This window comes from Mastigoproctus giganteus, chromosome 8 (assembly GCF_048544385.1).
Source record: "Mastigoproctus giganteus isolate SK-2022 chromosome 8, ASM4854438v1, whole genome shotgun sequence".
NCBI classification, from domain to species: domain Eukaryota; kingdom Metazoa; phylum Arthropoda; class Arachnida; order Uropygi; family Thelyphonidae; genus Mastigoproctus; species Mastigoproctus giganteus.
In genome coordinates, this window is record NC_143582.1 from 98209074 (window position 1) to 98227124 (window position 18051).

The 18051-nt window shown below is 34.9% G+C and overlaps 1 protein-coding gene across 1 annotated transcript in view; it reads left to right on the top strand.

Annotated features, from left to right (window-relative positions):
• The window catches only part of LOC150081733 (uncharacterized), a 253463-nt gene extending 244600 nt beyond the window's left edge, over nucleotides 1–8863 (top strand). The window contains exons 36-37 of the mRNA XM_090378835.1: nucleotides 4435–4516; nucleotides 8477–8863. Coding sequence (XP_090234961.1) covers nucleotides 4435–4516; nucleotides 8477–8629 — 235 coding nt within the window. The 3' untranslated portion in view covers nucleotides 8630–8863. The remainder of the gene's footprint in view (nucleotides 1–4434; nucleotides 4517–8476) is intronic.
• Nucleotides 8864–18051: the final 9188 nt, after the last annotated feature.

An 18051-nucleotide genomic window follows, 5' to 3' on the forward strand; every position in this document is an offset into this window, starting at 1 on the left:
GCCAGCATACAAGTATGATTCCAACAATATAAGTTATAATAATTCGCTTATAGCGGTAGCTTAAAATGACGTCACTTCCGTAACGCTTCTGGCATGACGGTTTTTCGTTACAATTTTTTTTTTGGAATAACGCCAGTACAAACATTTTTAACATCAATAGATACAAATACGAAAGTATTTCTTTGTATCCAAATTTCATAATTTCCGCTGTAATTTCATCTGGACCTGGACTTTGCTTCTTTTTTTTTTTTTTTTTTATTCTTTACTGAGTGCTGTATTTCCATCTCTGTTATTGGACTAACTTCAATAGCTCTTACTACTTCTGTCTAATAATTTTTTTTTTTTCAATATCAACCTCAACGCTGAAGGTCTCGTCACTGTACAGTTTCTTGTAAAATTTGGTAGCAATTTCAATAATTGCATTTCTTCCTGTTTGAGCGATATCACTTTCGTCTCGAAAGCACTGAATCCACTTTCTGTCCGGTGCTGCTCCTCCCATTCCACATTTTGTAGACGCATTGTTTTTAACTGTTTCTGTTATCCTTTCAGTATTTCTTCTGCATATGAAGTTCCTTATAGTTCTTTTGGTCAGTTTGTCCATTTAAATATATAGATATTCTATTTTCTGTCTCGCACTCGCAAATCTGTTTGTCTTGAGGATTTCTCCTTTCTTTATCATATTTATAATATCTTGTAGCACTTTGGTAGTATTATTTGACTTTTTTTCAATTTTCCTGAAGCTTGGACTACTGCTTCATCCATTCATCTTGTAGCACAGCTCTTGGACTCCAAGATCACCCAAAAAGGAAAGTGGGGTGGATCTGTTACTCAGCTCTAGAAGATAGCCTTCTTGGTTCTCACTAAGATGGATGGTGCTTGTTTTTCTGTTAGTAAACCTTTTATTCCTTAGAAGCTTCGTGTTCAGTCGTAGTGTTGCTAGAATTAGACAATGACGAGTGTCTAAACTGAAATTGGTTTAAGACTTTCTGATTTTCAAATGTGTTCCTCAGAAGCTAATACATAACCAGTTCCGTTTTTTGCTTTACCATCAGGTGATAGCCATGTCCAAAGCTTATTTATTCTCTTCTTGTAAAAAAAAAAAAAAAAAAAGTGCTCATCAAAGAGAAATTCTGTCCTAATGCAAATTGTATCATTTCTCTCCCCTACCATTTCTTTTTCCATAGCCATATGGTCCTAAAATATCTTCTTTCCCTGCTGATCTATGGCCCAATTTTGCATTTAACTCTCCAGTGACGACAACAGTACAGATTGTTATCAATTTAACTATAGCTGAATTTAGTTGATCATAGAATTCCTCTGTTTGCTCATCTTCATGACTGCTTGTTGGTGTGGAAACTTGAATATACGATGTTTTTGTTAAAACGGAGCTTTAAAACAGCTATGCGATCTGAGACACCACTAAAATCTTCAATAAAGTTCTTCCATCTTCTATGTACTAGGAAGCCGATGTCATTTTGTCCTGGAATGTCGTTCTTGCAGTACAGCATGTTTCAGCTCTCTCTACGACTAATTCCATTTTTCCTTTAACTTCTGCTATTCCAGTTGGCATCCTAACATATGTGGAGTAAAGAATTTAAGTTCTGCAATTCTTGGTAATATCTTATTCTAGACGCTTAGAGATCACCAAAATATATTAAAAGACAAAGGTTGTCTAAGGTTTTCCTAGTTTGTCTAGCTCACGTAGAGAGTAAATAAATTGTCTGTACGCACCGTGCTGAATTCGGTATATACACGATGACCTCTGATCTTTGGTTGTACCATACAAAAGTATTAATTCAGATCATAATTGCTTTTGAACACACAGATACACATGGTAATTAAACTTATGAATAACGAGGTAAATCATTTCCCTAGATTTCGATTTTCCTTTATGGGTATTTTTAAGGATCTGATAGTGAAATAATTCTACACGAAAATTTCTTTGCTCCCGCTTTCAATGATTTCACTTCAGTCTGAGAAAAGAAAGTTCTAGAAAATTGTAAATCTCTCTTATATTCTTGATAACCGATTATATCGTGCTTTAATTTATGGTAGAAACACCTTTTAATAGCACCCTTCTCGAATTTTTGCCATTTTCCTTCAGCAAAGTAATTACATTTCATCTCAGCCCCTGCAGATAATTTCTCACTTTAATTACGGAATCATTTTTATACAATTTCTCATTATTAAACAAGTTTTCAAGAAATAACATCCATATCAATCACTATAATAAATGCAAATTACGTACAAATTCGCAGTTTCCTTAGTGTTTGAGATACTACGTATATCTTGGTCACTGTGGTGTATTTCCTCCAAGAAAGCATCGCCTCGGCATTTAATGGTATTCATAATTCGGTTGTAGAAAAGAGTAATAAAATATGTAAATAAAGCTGCAAGTCAAAATTTCAAAATATCTTTTGAAAAAAAAAAAAAAGAAGAAAAAAATTGGCTTATGTGTCAGACTTCTCCCGCTTCCCTTTTTATAGTTATTTTCATAACAGTAACAAAAAAGGGGACAAATAAGCTTAGGAAATGACGTTACTTGGTCATCCATTAAGACTTCCAAAAGACTTCCATTAAGTGGGCTTCAGAGCTTGGCAACCAGGCACCTTAGAGGAGACCTGATTAAGGTTTATAAGGCTCAGAGAGGGGTTGATAAAATGACTGAAAGCGGAATTCTCACTGTTATAGAGAATTCCACAACTGGAGGGCATAAATTCAAATTACAAAAGAAGAGGTTTAGACTATCTTGTAGGAAGTTCTCTTTAAGCCAGCGAGTTGTTCCAGTAGGAACAAGTTGCCTTTTCAGGTAGTTGAGGCTGACAGTTTGAAGAAATTCAGTGGTCAACTGGGATATTTACCTACATGAGGAGGGAAGCACATTTGCATTTTCTTATATACTTATTTTTGGCCGGTTCAGCTAAAGCCTGTGGCTTCTTTGTACTATACGGCTCTGCTAATATCACTACTGTTTTGTTTTTACTTGGATTATTATTTTACTTATTTATTTTTGATTGATAAAGAATAAGTTTGCTTCCTTGCGTCATTCGGCGTTACTAATGCTAAATGATGAAATAAGAGATTGGAAGCATTTGAAATGTGGATCTGAATAAAGATGGAGAGGAATAAGTTGAGTTGACTGAATAGAAAATGAACTTTCAGAAAGATTCCGAAAGGATAGCATTATAACAGCATTTAAAATATTGCAATCCATGAAGAAAATTATAATTAAGGATTTTTCTATTTTAAATTCCTTACTTCATAGAACAAGGAAAGTTGAACAAGCGAAAATAGAAATGAATGAAGTTATTATATTTTAACACGACGAACATTTTGTATGATAATACACATAGAACATAATTATGTATTATTTGCATATGTTTGTTAAAGAAAAACGAAAAAAAAATAAGGGGGCATGATGATAAATGAATATTATTCATTGACATTTACCATGCCTGTCTTTGTACATGCCTGTTTTAAAATACACATTCTGCGATATAGAGTAAAAATATCCAAGAATAATCAGCCATCATACCTTTGTTCTACCTGTCCTGTAACCTTTCCTCCTACCTCCATTTCTTGCATAGCTTTACGAAATTGCCTATTTTGTTCACCGCTGATATCTATAAGGGAAGTTTTAGAAAGGCTCCTTTTAGATCTCAATTCGTTCAGCTTTTTAAACATGTTGTTGAAAACAGGATGGTAATTTGGATCTTTATTTTACAAAGAGACGTGTTAGAGGCAACCACACTTCTTTTCCAAGACATTGATTTTGTATTTGAACCAGTTATCAGAAATCAACTTCCTTATCTGGAGACTCAAAAAATCCTTTGAGCGTTGGTTCTTAAAGAGCAATGAATTTACAACACAGAAACTCGAAACAGTCTACGGCTTTTATAAACTGCTTCATCAAATGGAGTGTTATTTACAGCGGAGGTTCGGCCTCTTTAGGTCAACAAAACTTTCTGTTCAATGTTTTTGATATTTAGCATCAGAATGACACTGCTTCTGTACCAAATATTCACTCCATGCTTTGCTGTCCCAGCAAATATGGAAATTGTGTGACCGAATTCAGAAACATAACAAGACTTTTAAGCCGCTCACAAACCTTATTATTTATATTTGGCCTTATTCGGGAGAAGATTAGGATTTGTGTACGTATGCAACTGTATCAAGATTTATTGGTTGGGTAAGAACAGGCGTGTCAGGGAAATGCGTTAGTCTTAGCAGATTGAAGAGTCTGAATACAAAATTTTCTATTAATTTTTACTGTTGTAGGTTTGCACGTGTTTGAACTTTTCGTTTTCCCTTTCGTTTTGACTATAATTATAACACTATATGAAGGCCAGTGTAATTTATTGTTAAGACAAATGATATTTGAAGAGATTTGTTTAAATTACTTCAATAGGCTTATTTTATTTATTTTCCTGATAGGTACCCTACTTATTACAGACAGCAGAGACAACTGGTAAAAACGGTGTGCAGCTACTTTGATACTGACGAAATGCTACAAGAGGTAAGTTAGAACTGGACGATCGACTTAATGTTACTTTTCTCGGATGCATAATTTTCTGTTCTGCAATAATAACGAATTGCACGGTGAAACAAGAGGAAAAGATCAGAGGAAAAGAGCGTGATGAAGTATTCATCACGCTCGAAATATGTTTTAATTTTTAGGCGTGTTCCTTAAGAGGTGTACTCGTCATTTCAAAAGCGCTCATTACCGTCATTCTGCTTTACCGTCAGCAGCGTAACATACCGCTCAGCCAGTGTCCTTATTCAAGTTGTTCGTCTCATTTAGAATTACTAACGACACTTTCAATGACACATACGTCATCCTTGCGTGCAGAATTTACTTGGAAGAAAGATTCTAAGGAAAATCCTAGGTGGCCACTGAGAATTTTACTTGAAAGATGTTTTAATTACACATAAGGATTTGTCTGCCATTAATAGTTTTAAGGTACGAAATAAAAATCTACGCGAAACGTATTTGGACGAATAAGTAGTTTACAATGATTTTATGTTTTTTCATCATCAACAGGTGAAATATACCATATAAAATACCATAAAAAATATTTTACAATATCGTCTTAATTATGAGGACTTTGCCCTTGCTTTGTTTCAAATGAATGAACTGTTCTGTACAGTAGTTTCTAATACTTAACGTTTTGAATGTCGTTTATTCTGTTTTTAACAGGCAATTCTAATCGAGTAATATTTAAATTAAATTATCGTAGAAGCCAAGTATAACTTATGTCTAAAATAAGTATAACTTATGTATAATAAGTTATAATAACAAAAAGTACAATTTATGTCTAAAATACAAACTAAGTGAGAGGAGGACACTTTCTTAAATTAAAAAACAAACCACGATTATTTAATATATCGTATAAAGCATTTTATAACGCGGAGCGCAGCACGTGAAATTTTCTGTAATTACGATCATTTATATTGTGAAATGCTTTAGAGGATCTTTAAGGATCTTTTGAAAAACAAAACCCTCGCTGTGTTTATTTATTAGCGTGGGAAAGAGGTCTCTTTCCATTTTATTTATTATTAAAGTGGTCTTTAGAACTCATCCGGTCTCCTCTCCTAACGGTACCAAAGTGTTAACCCACTTTGAGGACTAAATAATTCGAGAAAAGTAGAGTTCAGTGTGTATTATTTATTTTTGCATTAATATACGCTGACTCATTTTTGTGGTAAATTATTATCATCTTCTCAAGCTCAGTTCAGTATGGCATGATATGAGGTAATAAATAGTTAAAAACATGCCGATGAAATTGAAACCTATGGAAAAGACAAAAGGGAAATGCATGATACCAGATATGGGAAGAAATGCGCGCACAAGCGACGAAGTCTATCACAGTTGAATGGTTTGACTTACAAAGTGTTGAATACCTGTTGTTCTTCCAGTCCGTCGCAGTGGCGCCGGAATCGTAACTGGCACACTGGTGAATTACCCTTTGGATAACCTCCAGGGCGAAGATTTAATCTTTTCCCTTTCGTGTGACTATGTTCTTTGCACTTTGAAGACGTCATTGGAGTTAATGATAATAGTCACCGCCACACACTAACGACGCATCAGATATTATGACATAGCACAAACTGAAGCATTCACTGAAAGATCTGTAGAGAATTGTCTCGGGCTAATTCGAAGAAAGGGTTCACCAAATTTCTCTCCTCTTGAAACATTCTTCATTAAAATTCCTCTACAATGAATATAGTTTCAAGAAATTATTTCCATATCCCACGTTTCTCAACGACCACATATACAGAAAACGTATTGGTTTATAAAGAAAAATAAATTATACACTTGGTAGGGTTCAATTAAAAACGGTAGAGGAAGAAAGGCATCTGGAAGATATGATATGGAAAGATATGAAATTTTCTGAGCAGCGTAAGAAGACGGAAAGTAAAGCCCATGGTGTCCTGTCGATTTATCTAACTTTATCCTGAAGAGATGGGGGAGGTCGTAATCCCACTGTATAAGGAAATTGTAAGATCGCATTTCGAATACCGTGTCCAAGTATGGAGACTCCATCTGAAAAAAAAAGACATTGGGCTTCTGGAAAGGGTACAAAGACGAGCAAGCGCATAATGAGATTGGGAAAAGGGTGACCTTAAGAAGAAAGACTCCGATTATCCGATTACGTGGGCTACAGAGCTTGGCAAGCGTCGAGGGGACCTGATTGAGGTGTATATGGGTCTGAGAGCGGTTAGCAAAACGAATGAAGGTGGAATTTTCACTGTTTTAAAATATTTAGAACTAGGGGCCATGAATTCAAGTGACAGGGGAAGACGTTTAGACTAGATTGTAAGAAGTTTTCTTTTAGCCAGCAAGTCTACTGGAACAAGTTGCCTCCGCAGGTAGTTGAGGCTGACAGTTTGAAGAAATTGAAGGGTTAGTTTGATAGTTACCTACATCGTGAGGAGAGAAGAGCATAATTTTCATTTTCTTTTTTATTGGCCGGTGCAGAAAAACCTGTGGCTTCCTTGCGCTGTATGGCTAATACTAAATGGCAATTAACATTTTTCGGAAGAAAAACTTAATTTTTGAAAGATGTGGTAAAATAATCAAGTAGTTGTATTATGCACATTCCTGAACGACTATGCTCGAATTCAGTTTTTTCCATCCAAAAAAAAAAAAATGTATGGAGTACTAGCACATTTTCTTAAAAATATTTTAACAAATAACAAAAACAAGTATGAAACTACTGAACGATGTTTTCATATTTCCATTTTTTGCTTCCATGTGTAAGACAGAACACAGTTCCATTTTTCGCTTCCATGAACATATCCACTCTTTCATCATAAAATGCCTTACAAATAAAAACCGTATTGAATTTTAGGGCTGTGCGAAATCATACATTTTCGATTGCTGTAAAACTGAATTTTCGGGTTGATGCGTGAAAATAGAATTTAATCTTAAAAACAAAAATTCAAAAACCTAAAAATTACCGATAAAGTATATGTATTGTACAGCATTTCTGAATGTTTGGTTTTTATGCGATGTTTAGAAATAAAAAAAAAATAATATGAAATATAAAGTTATGTAAAATTATAATAATTAAATATTAAAATAAATTTTATATATTTAAAATAAATTTAATATTTTAAAAGTTTTAAAATTCGCTTTCACATCTAACAAATGTATTTCATCCGTAGTACACCTGTAATTTTATTTATGAATTATTAATTTTAAAGTCGTTTTCGGTGCCACGGGCATCAGAATCCTTCATTTGTTCAAACGCCTTCAACTGATTTACGACTACGACCAAAATGATCACCTCGTCATTACGATATAGATTCTTACAAATTTAGAATTTATTCTTCCAGACACCTGGCAGGATGGAATCACTATCGTATTGAGGTATCATCGTAAGAGGGGAGGGGCATGCCAAACAGGTTTAAGTGTTTTTTTAAGTGATTATATCAGATATTGATAATATCAGATAGTGTTATTTTTAATGTTATATCCAGGCACATTCAATACAGGTCAAGTGAAGGGTCACTGTCAGGGTAGTTCGCACAAAGGCATCTACGTACGAGGACTATTTTATTCCCGAGCATTTCTTTGTAAGAACGAAGCCTGGAGGAAATCCTGCAAAGCTGTACAGCTTCTCAAGCATGTCAAATTACCTGCATTCGAGTCCTGATGATATTGCTCCTATTACTAATATTTATTAATTTAAATTGCTCATTTTTAGGCATGCGGTATTTCAATTAAACTCGTGAGGTCTTCGGGTGCGCAAATTTTTCTTTGTCAGGTTAGTCATAAATCTCTCCCTGGATTAACAGTTTCAGCTGATTTAGTCCAGTATTACTGGACTAAATCAGCTGAGATTTTTCTTAGATACAAGTGTTTATGCTTACAAGAAACTTTACAAAAAGAGTTCCATAAATTGGCTTATTTATATCTTAAAATGAATATTTAAGTCACGTTTAATTAAAGTCACCATTATTTTATTTACAGGTAACCAAGTTCTTTTCTGAGAATCCTTTCCGTAGAGGAGGAAGGAAGTTCAGAGAAGAAGTTCTCAATCGGGTGAAGGATAACATTCAATGGCTAGAGCTTTACAAAGCCGCTGTTACCGACTGGCTAAGAAGAAAAATTAACCACTCCTGAAAAAGAAAAAAATGGGTCTGGACATTTTTAATACTTTTTTGAACAATGCAACTTTATGGTGGAAACAAAGTCTTTGTAACAGACTTTGAAGTGAGCAAATTGTAAGAAGAGAATAGAGAAATTTAGTTCCTACACAATGTATTAGGATGGAGAGGATTAAGGTTTTTGATCGCAACAATAATTTGAAGGAATCCATGTGTTTTGCCTTGTATATAGTTTCTCAATGTACATGAAATGTTTATTATATTTTTATTATTTAACGTGATAAATTTTTAATACGAAATGCGGAAAATTAAAACAATGTAGAAAGGAAGTTTAGTTTAACAGATCAAAGATTATCGAATGATTATTTTAATAGATAAGATATAAATAGCTGATATCCTTATCGAAATTTATTAATTACCGTCGTACATCGTCAGAACACTTTACATCTAGATGTAAAGTGTTCTGACATTGATTAAAAATCAGATTTTATACTGTTCTTTGAAAAAAAAAAAAGAACTACTGGCGTAATACTTAATTTTCATATATTTAAAAGAATTCCGTATAAAAATGAAAATTGTTTTTTTAAACCGTAGTACAAAAATAAAAATGTTAAACCAATTAACTGTGTATGTTATTTTCATCCCATCGTGTCAAAGCTTACTGTTTGGTGCACGATTTTATTTTCTTTTCAAGCTTTTCTAAGTTCAGAGGCAATGGCGTAAATACTCTGTCTTTACACATAAATGAAGGGAAGTTGTGATGAGGGTAGAGTCAAAGAACCGGAAAGGCAAATCTAGGATGATTTTGGTTGGTTTGTTAAAGAGGGACAAATGTTCTTGTGTTTTTGCGTTAGAACAGTATTGTACAAGAAAACTGCGCATGTGCAAATGGGCGACTGTGATTTGATTTAAAGGAAATTAAAACATTGTTACACCACGTGATAGAGTGTTAAATGTTTCCTGAAGTGAATCAATCTTTAATAAGACATTTCAGGAACACATCAGAAATATTTCATATTTATGATAGGGGTTAATTACTAATTAGCATCAATTTTAATATAGATACATTTGAAATTATTTGGATGTAAATTACTTGATAGATATCTGAAACTTAGATAATTATTACTGGCTTTAATAATTCGTGTTTAACAGTTTGTTTTTGACTGGTTAAGCTCTACGGAATAAAGCTGATTATAAGTTTCCGCGTGCTCGGATTTTACTCAAATGATATAGAATATTTTAATTAAGTAATACCATTTGGACTATCTTTCCGCGTGATATCAAAAAAAAAAAAAAAAAGTTTTAATCTGTTATTAGTCAATGTATCTGTCCATGACAATCTAATTCTTTTAAAATTATTCTTGGGTTGTTTTATGATTGGTATTAAAGAGGACGCAGTTTTAAATTGTAACGATGAAACTGTTCAGTACGTAGGGAATTTTGTTTTACTACCTCTTTTCTAAACATAGAACATGCCGAGGTTAGCCTAATGCTGCCTACGTGAAAGGTAGTAAGTTAAAGCCGCTACAATGGTAATTTGATCTACAGCACTGGGTAGTAACAAATGTGTACCATGTTCGCAACTAATCACACTAAGCTAGCGTCTAAATGTTTAATTAATGTCTCGTTAATAATGTTCATCCCACCGAGATATGTTTGACATGTACAAGAGCACATTCCCCTCATTTTGATCAAAAGACAGTTCTGTAATAACTCTTCGTTTATATTTGAAATAAATCACATTGCGGGTTGTATAATCAGGGTGGTTATCCAGCTACTGCAGTTAATCAGATTATCCTAATTAGTTTAGTCTCAAATTACTTTTCTCTTAACAATTACTGTATTCAATATACTAGCTCTAGCAAAAATAAATGAATGAAATCTAAATAAAATAAAATAAGGACATTAGAGTTCGTTAATATAGCACATTAATCTGAAGTTTAACACTTTAATCCAATTCCTCGAAGCTAAGATAACAACAGAACTTACAGACACACCATACCGTATGTAATGCGAGGTCAGTAAAAGTTATTTCTTCACAGTTAAACATACATCAATGGTAAGATCTGCATACTAATGCATATCATCCGCAAAGTATTTTCCACTTTAAATATAACTTTAGAAGAATTCTTCTTAAGATTTCTCTAATAAAGCTTGAAAAGAGAAAATGTCGACTCGAGGATGACTGAAATCCATACAAAGACACAATCTGTCGTTGACACCACGAAGAGGAATGTTAAAAAGTGGAATGCTTTTTAACCGCTCGTGACCAGAGAAGGGAGGTTTACGGAATTGCAATTAGAGTAAAAGCGATGACGAATCGAATCAATGCGGAAGTGAAAGAGGTTGGAAATGAATTGGAGGCCATGTTTTTTTCATTCTATCATGGCCGAATTTCTTGCATAATCCCTACAGTGATAAATGAAGAGACAGCAGAAGCACTGCAACCGAATGGATTTAACCTGCGTGGACTATATTCTACAGGTGAGGAGGTTATTTTATTTATTTATTTATTATTATTATTTTTTTGGTTAATAAACTACACTGCTCCAATCAAGAATTAATATTCTTGTTCAATAAAGAATGTCAAATTGAAATTGCTGTTCATTTTACATCTACATTCACACATGAGAATCCTTTAGGGGAGTGGATGCTAGAAGTTAATCCAACTTTAATCCAAATTAAATTTTGTAATAGCTGAGAGGAAAGTGATAGAGAAATTTTTGTCGTGAACATAAGTCACCTGGAGTGGATGGGACTCTCCAATTATATTAAGGGACGCAGCGAAGGAAGTAAGCAATTCCTTAGCTATAATTATGAGAGCATTCTTGGATTCAGGGGTGATCCCTACGGACTGAAGACGTGGGAATGTATCCCGAATTCACAAAGGGGATCAAACGGTAACTCGAGTTACCCTTTGATTACATATCTGTTAGTTTAACTTCTTTCCAGGGAAAATAATGGAGTCATTGGTTAAAGACGTAATGCAGTATCAGCTAGACAAGACTGCAGTTATACTTTAGATATAGCTTGGGTTTGTTATGTGGTAATCTTGTCTGACCAATCTGATTGAATACCACGATGCAGTCACAAAGGAACGGGATGCCAAAAAATGATTTTGATATCAAATACTTCGATTTCAGGAAAGCTTTTGATACTGTTGTACATGAAAGACTGCTGTGCAAATTGGAGCAGTGTGGCATTTAAGGAAAAGTTGCTGCTGCGGATAAAGGGAGTGTGAGAAGACAGAGTGGTAATCAATGGACACCGCTCTTCGTGGACTACTGTTATTAGTGGAGTTCCCCAGGGTTCTGTGTTCGGCCCATTGGTGTTTTTTATATTTATCAATTCGGACTAGGTTGTACTGGTGAGGAGGTTTTTTTGTTTTTTTAATCAAGAGTTAATTATTGTTATTCAATATTGAATGCCAAATTTAAATTTGTTTATCAAACAGAATTCCGAATATCAAAGACTATTCAAAGCCAGAATTAAATTAAGAGTAAAGCAGAAGGAACTGAAAATACGACTTCTGCACAGTATTTCAAAAACAGTTAAATCAAGAGTCTCTAAATATTAAAATGGAAATATAGCTAAATGTTCTTCAGCATTTCTTGCTTCTGTTATGCCACTCAATACTGCTAAACAAATACTGACTGTGCTCATTAAAGTAAATTGAATTTAACTTATAGCTATTGTTACTTTATTTCAGTTATGCAAATGAAATGATATATGCAGAGCACTTATAGTGGTGCTGTCCATCAATTCTTTGCATGGTTCAGAAAACTGAAGCTATCACAACAGGGGACTGAGGGGTTTTTATATTTTTATTTTATGGCTGAAATGTGGTTAAATGACACCGTTTATGATACGAAATTATAAACAGATAAAGTTTTCACTGGTGCCCAAATATTAAACCTTTGGACGCCATCGCAAAATTAAAAAAAAAAGTTGAAACCCCATTTTTCTTTTTTCGAACGTTTCGTTAATACTTACACAAAATTGAACAGCCTGATGTAATTTAGCACTGCAAATAGAATATTATAATCTCCATGAGATGCAAATCAAGCGATAATATGATTATTATTATCATCATCAGTTTAATCAATCCAATAGCCCCTGGATAGCCATAGGCTGGAATGGCGAAAGATTAGATTAGAAAGGTATTGTTACAGTTAGGGGAAAAGAGACAATATCTTTATTCTCTCTCTCTCTCTCTCTCTCTCTCTCTCTCTCTCTCTCTCTCTCTCTCTCTCTCTCTCTCTCTCTCTCTCTCTCATTATTTTTGATCTAATTATGAATGCAATATAAACGTCTGGAACATTGGCGCAATGGAAGGCTTTGGCGGGGGCTTGCATGCTAATTAGAGCCTTAAATGTATTGAGGCAGAGTTTAAAAGTTAGTGGTAGCCTGAACACAACTCCAAGGCCGGCCAACAGTTACAACATCTCCTGATGACCGCTCCAGACCTAATAGTGGGACGCCGCAGAGATAACAACCGGGAAATGCTCGAACTCTCAGTGACCAAAGATACATCAATTTCACGAAACGAAATTCAAACTTAATTTCCTGAATTTGAAGTGTATACAGAAGGGCTTCAGAAAATGGAACTATGCGAGATATCCCCTTTTTGTTCCCATCACCGTACAGATAACACTACCAGAGCCTCTCCACCGATGAGTCGCACCACGCCCCTAGCGATCGCTGTTATTCCATACCGTGTGAAAGGGTTTTGGTTCGAATCTCGTCGCAATTGGAGGAATTGTGGGTTTTCTTCACACGGCAAAGAGCGAGGCCTTCGCAACCGTTTGGTCAGGCTGGTAGGTCCAAAAGTATACGCACTTTGAGTGACTGTGGTGATTTCTAAATACAGTAATGTTTGTGTATTCTCTCTTTCTTGCGAACTCTTGTGCGAATTCTGACCTTATGTGGTCAGCTCGGAGTATGAACAGAAAATTCATTATCAATGTGTGCTTGCGTACGTCAAAAAAGCGCTGTTCTGTATGGTTGAATGAAATGAAACATAGCGGCAAAGTTATCGTAGATTTTTTGATTCGCACAATTTATGGGCAAGGTACCGTGATGCTTCATTTCCTCATTTATATATGCAGAAATACTAAAATAACACAACTTGAAAATAGCAGAGGAGTCCCGATTCCGTCTTGAATCTATGTCATAATTTAGACAGAATATGTAAAACGTTTTCATCCCTTCAAAATCAGGGAAAGAAGCACTTATTATAGCGGAAATCTGATGGTATGGGAAAGCATCACGCTGACCAGCAGCACCAATCTTCACATCCTCCAAGGAAGCACTTTGATTGCTCAAAATTAAGGTGCCTCCCATAAAATTAAGGTATGGGGACAAGATCTTTGAGCTTATGTGAAATTTTCAGGTGCCATTCATTTTCGTGCACCATAATTTGTTTCCAGAGATTCAAATGGTTGATGAATGCTTTAAGTGATGATATTCTTCAGATAATGGCCGGTCAGATCTCCAGAACCGAATCACATTCATTGTGCATGACGGCGATGCTTTAGGGTGATAAATTAGGGCTATCGACTTTCTTTCATGTCCCATCGTATGGTGAGATTCTTTTTTACAGTAATATTTATTACCGCATTGCATTTATCTGTCTTGTAAATAGCAAGAGAGCTCGCTGTAAGAGTTTCTTGGCTCTCATGTTGTAATAGTAATCCATATTAAAACACCTGAAATGTGTAGCACTACCACTCATATTCGACAAGTCATCATTACGATTATGAAATTGAGGCATATTTCTTCCAAACGCTGTATAATTGTCTTGTAACAATTCTTCATGAAAATATTTGATAGAACTATATCCAGTAGCAGCCCACATATTCTTCTTGATATGTTTTAATGATCGTAATCTACTTTTGGACTCCAGTAGAATGTATTTATGAATAATTGCAACAACAAAAGAAGTAGTGCATCAGCAATATGGAACAAATTAAATCGCTATATATATCACAGAAAATATCGAAGTACAGTGAAGATTACGGAAAAGTAGTTTAACCGATGATTTAGTTAAGACATTTTATCGCAGGATAATGAAACCGCACATAAATGAAGCAGGTCAGCAGACTACTTTTGTATATGACGCATCGTTTAACTTCATTATGATCACTGAACGGTTTCTGTCGGTCCTTAAAACGGCTCGAACATGCTCTGAACAGTTTATATACATGGATTGCATATTTACTCGCCTGCCACCGAAAATGATCTGCTCATTGAGTTCCATGTTGTTGGTAATTTGTTCAGTTTCGTTTTTGACTGTTGGACCATGCGTTTTACTTATTGCTGAATCACTGCGGGCTTAGTGTCCTTCGGTATGTACAATTCGGAGAGTGGACAAACGATTAAGCCACTGGTTTGTTTATCCACGTCTCAAGTAAGGAAGCCACTTAACTAGCATTAACAAAAAGGTGTGCAACGTCTTGTAACAAGAAGAAAATGAAACGTTATATGTGTATTCATGCGTTGTTTTACAGTTCACTTACGTACCCTAAGACTACGTTCGTAGTCTTTGGGTACGTAAGTAATAAAATAAGTACGCTGTCATGCAAGTCACACTGCAACCGTTTCCATAAGTAGTACGGATGATGGTGCAAATTCACTTGCCCTTAATGGAGTATTAAAATAAATCTGCAAGTACTAATCATCAAATATTTTTATCACGTCACTAAAGCAGTTAATTAAAGACATATTTTGGAAGTTATGCTCACTTATGATTAAGTTAAACTTGAAATGATCTTTACTTGGAAATTAGTATTTCCACCATAAGTCCTAAAGACTAATTATATCAGTTTCATGGGGCTAATTAAATCAATTTGTTTGTTCTTTTCAGAGGCGTTGAGTGTTTGCAAGGGAACCGAACAAACAACTTCACTAGAGACTGTCGTCCTCATTCTTCTTTTCTAAAGTTTTCAAGATCCATGCCTCCTAACCTGCCTGCTCCTCCTCACGCTCTAATCGCTGCTCGTCCTTTCATACCAATTAACTAATTAAATATTTCATACAGTAAACTGTCTTTATTATAGTATTCTTACTGATGCGCATAGAAGTTGGCTTATCCATTGACATGCAGCATTTGTTTTTCGTTACTTTTAATGAGATTAAATCCTCTTGCAAAGCACGATAATGTCTAACGGTGGAAAAATCATTTCATATTAAAGTTTTCTTTGTAGCTGCTAAATATTCTGTAATCTCCGGCCTTGTTATCTGAAGATTAATGGATTAAACAGAGTTTCAGGTTCTTGGTCTTCAAAGCAGTTTTTTTGTTTTTATTGGAATGTGAAATGTATTAAAATAGTCACCGGCTCTTAGTTCCTCTTTGGATTAAGAAAACACCGTAGATGGAAAATAAAAAATATAATTACTGTCAAGATGAAATGGTTTTGTTGAATTCAAACGCCAACAATGGTAGCTTTCATATAACGATGGAAGAAAGGTCATTTTCTATCATTCACAATTCTCCCTTAGAGAAGTTTCCACCTTATAGAACCTTATTTCCGGATCTCGGGTAAAACCATTAAAATACAGTACTTAAGCCGCGTAACCTTTTTTTTTTTCTTTTTGTTTAACTGATAAACAGATAGAGCGGAAACCGAAATTACATTTAAAACAGCTGGAGAAAATTCGAAATGCATGGCGTGTAATTTGATCATTTTGTGCATTTGCACTTAATTTCCTGGAAATGCAATAAGGAACAGAATTCTAGGGCTTACAAAGAAACCTAAGAGACATTATCTAATATAAATAAGCACGTTTTTTTTTTTTTTTTTGAAATAATGGAAAGGAAAAAAGAAATGTATTCCCTTTTCCCACAACAATGACTTGTTCAGTGGCATCCAGTTTGTCATTAAATATTTCAATATTTAAAACGATTTTTTCGCTCTCCAACCATTAGTGTACAATAAGGTGACAGCTGGAAAGAAAGCGAACTTTAAGTTGATAAACATTTTACAGGTAAAAAAAAAAAAAAAAAAAAAAAAAAAAACACCTTGTGATTGACTACCTTTTAATAATAATTTCACCATATAACTTATTTTGATGTACCATTAATACAAAATAACTGAAGCGGTCTAACATGCGAACATTTCTTTGAAAAAAGATGGCAGTAAAACTGATACAGCAACTGAAATATAATACAAAAATCTAACACTAGTTCCATGCAGAAATCCACCGGCCATTTGTCCCGTGTTGAAAAGGACTGGAAACAAGGTCGAGGGCAACTATTATTGAGGCAGGAGAAACATTTAAATATTTTCCATTCACATTTCAGGCAATTAAATTTATAAATAATCGTGAGTCATAAAGAGTCGAAAATCAATGGAATAAAGTTATTTGTGCAGATGATGAAGATGATGCGTCTATCATCAGCTGATAGATGATGCAACCCTGTCCAAAGTGTTTTTTTATTATTATTTTTTTATTTATTCAGTTACAGAGAATAGTTTGGACCACTCGTTCATTCATCAGATGATATATCTACAATTTTTCGCTGCGTATGACATACAAAGTCAACTATAACCGATGCAGTGGAAGAAAAAATGCCCGATTCCTAAAGAGAGTGGTGAAAGCAAACTGAGATACTTACTTGGACAGAGTGAAGGTTGTGTCTTCAATGTTGGTTAGTGTGCCCACAATGCTTAGGGCATTGGACGGAATGGGTTTTTATGGCTGAGCAGCTGCTGTTCCGAAACTGCCATGTTATAGCAACTAACTAAAAGCATTCTTGGGCAAGGGCCTCAAGCTACGTGTCAGTATGACTAACGTATGGGTTAGCTCAATTGCATCATTTTTATAGTAGTCACTTACCAAAGTAGGCAAATTGGCATCGTTTTAATTACATCTAATACTGTATTGTGAATACCATCACAACGAGTTACCATGTATTGCACTACCTCGAATAAGTAACGCTTCACCAGTGGAGAAGATGGATGTTATTTGTTCTCGGCGCATACCACCCACACGGCACCGTTTCGAAACTTATTGGCCGCTCTTCAGTGGGCGGGAGGTGTTGTTCAGTCTTCTTCACTGGTGAAGTGTTACTTATTTGAGGTAGTGCAATATATGGCAACTCCTTGTGAATATATTCAAAAAATTAAATATAATTAAAACGATGCCAATTTGTCTAATTTGTAGGGTGGCTACGTATAAAAATGACGCAATTGCACTAACCCATACGTTTAGCAACTAACACCAAACTTCGTTTGCAGTGGATCCTAGACAATCATTCTTGAACCATGGAACCGTAGAAACCGGAAATATGGTGTCGCGAGTCACTCTACAGCAGCTATGTCACTGACAATCTGAGGGATGATCTCAAATATTTTGTTGTGCAACCCCCCCCCCCAAGCGTTGTCAACTTTCACAGAAATAACAGTAAACGGTGAGGCTCAATGGAAGTACAACAAT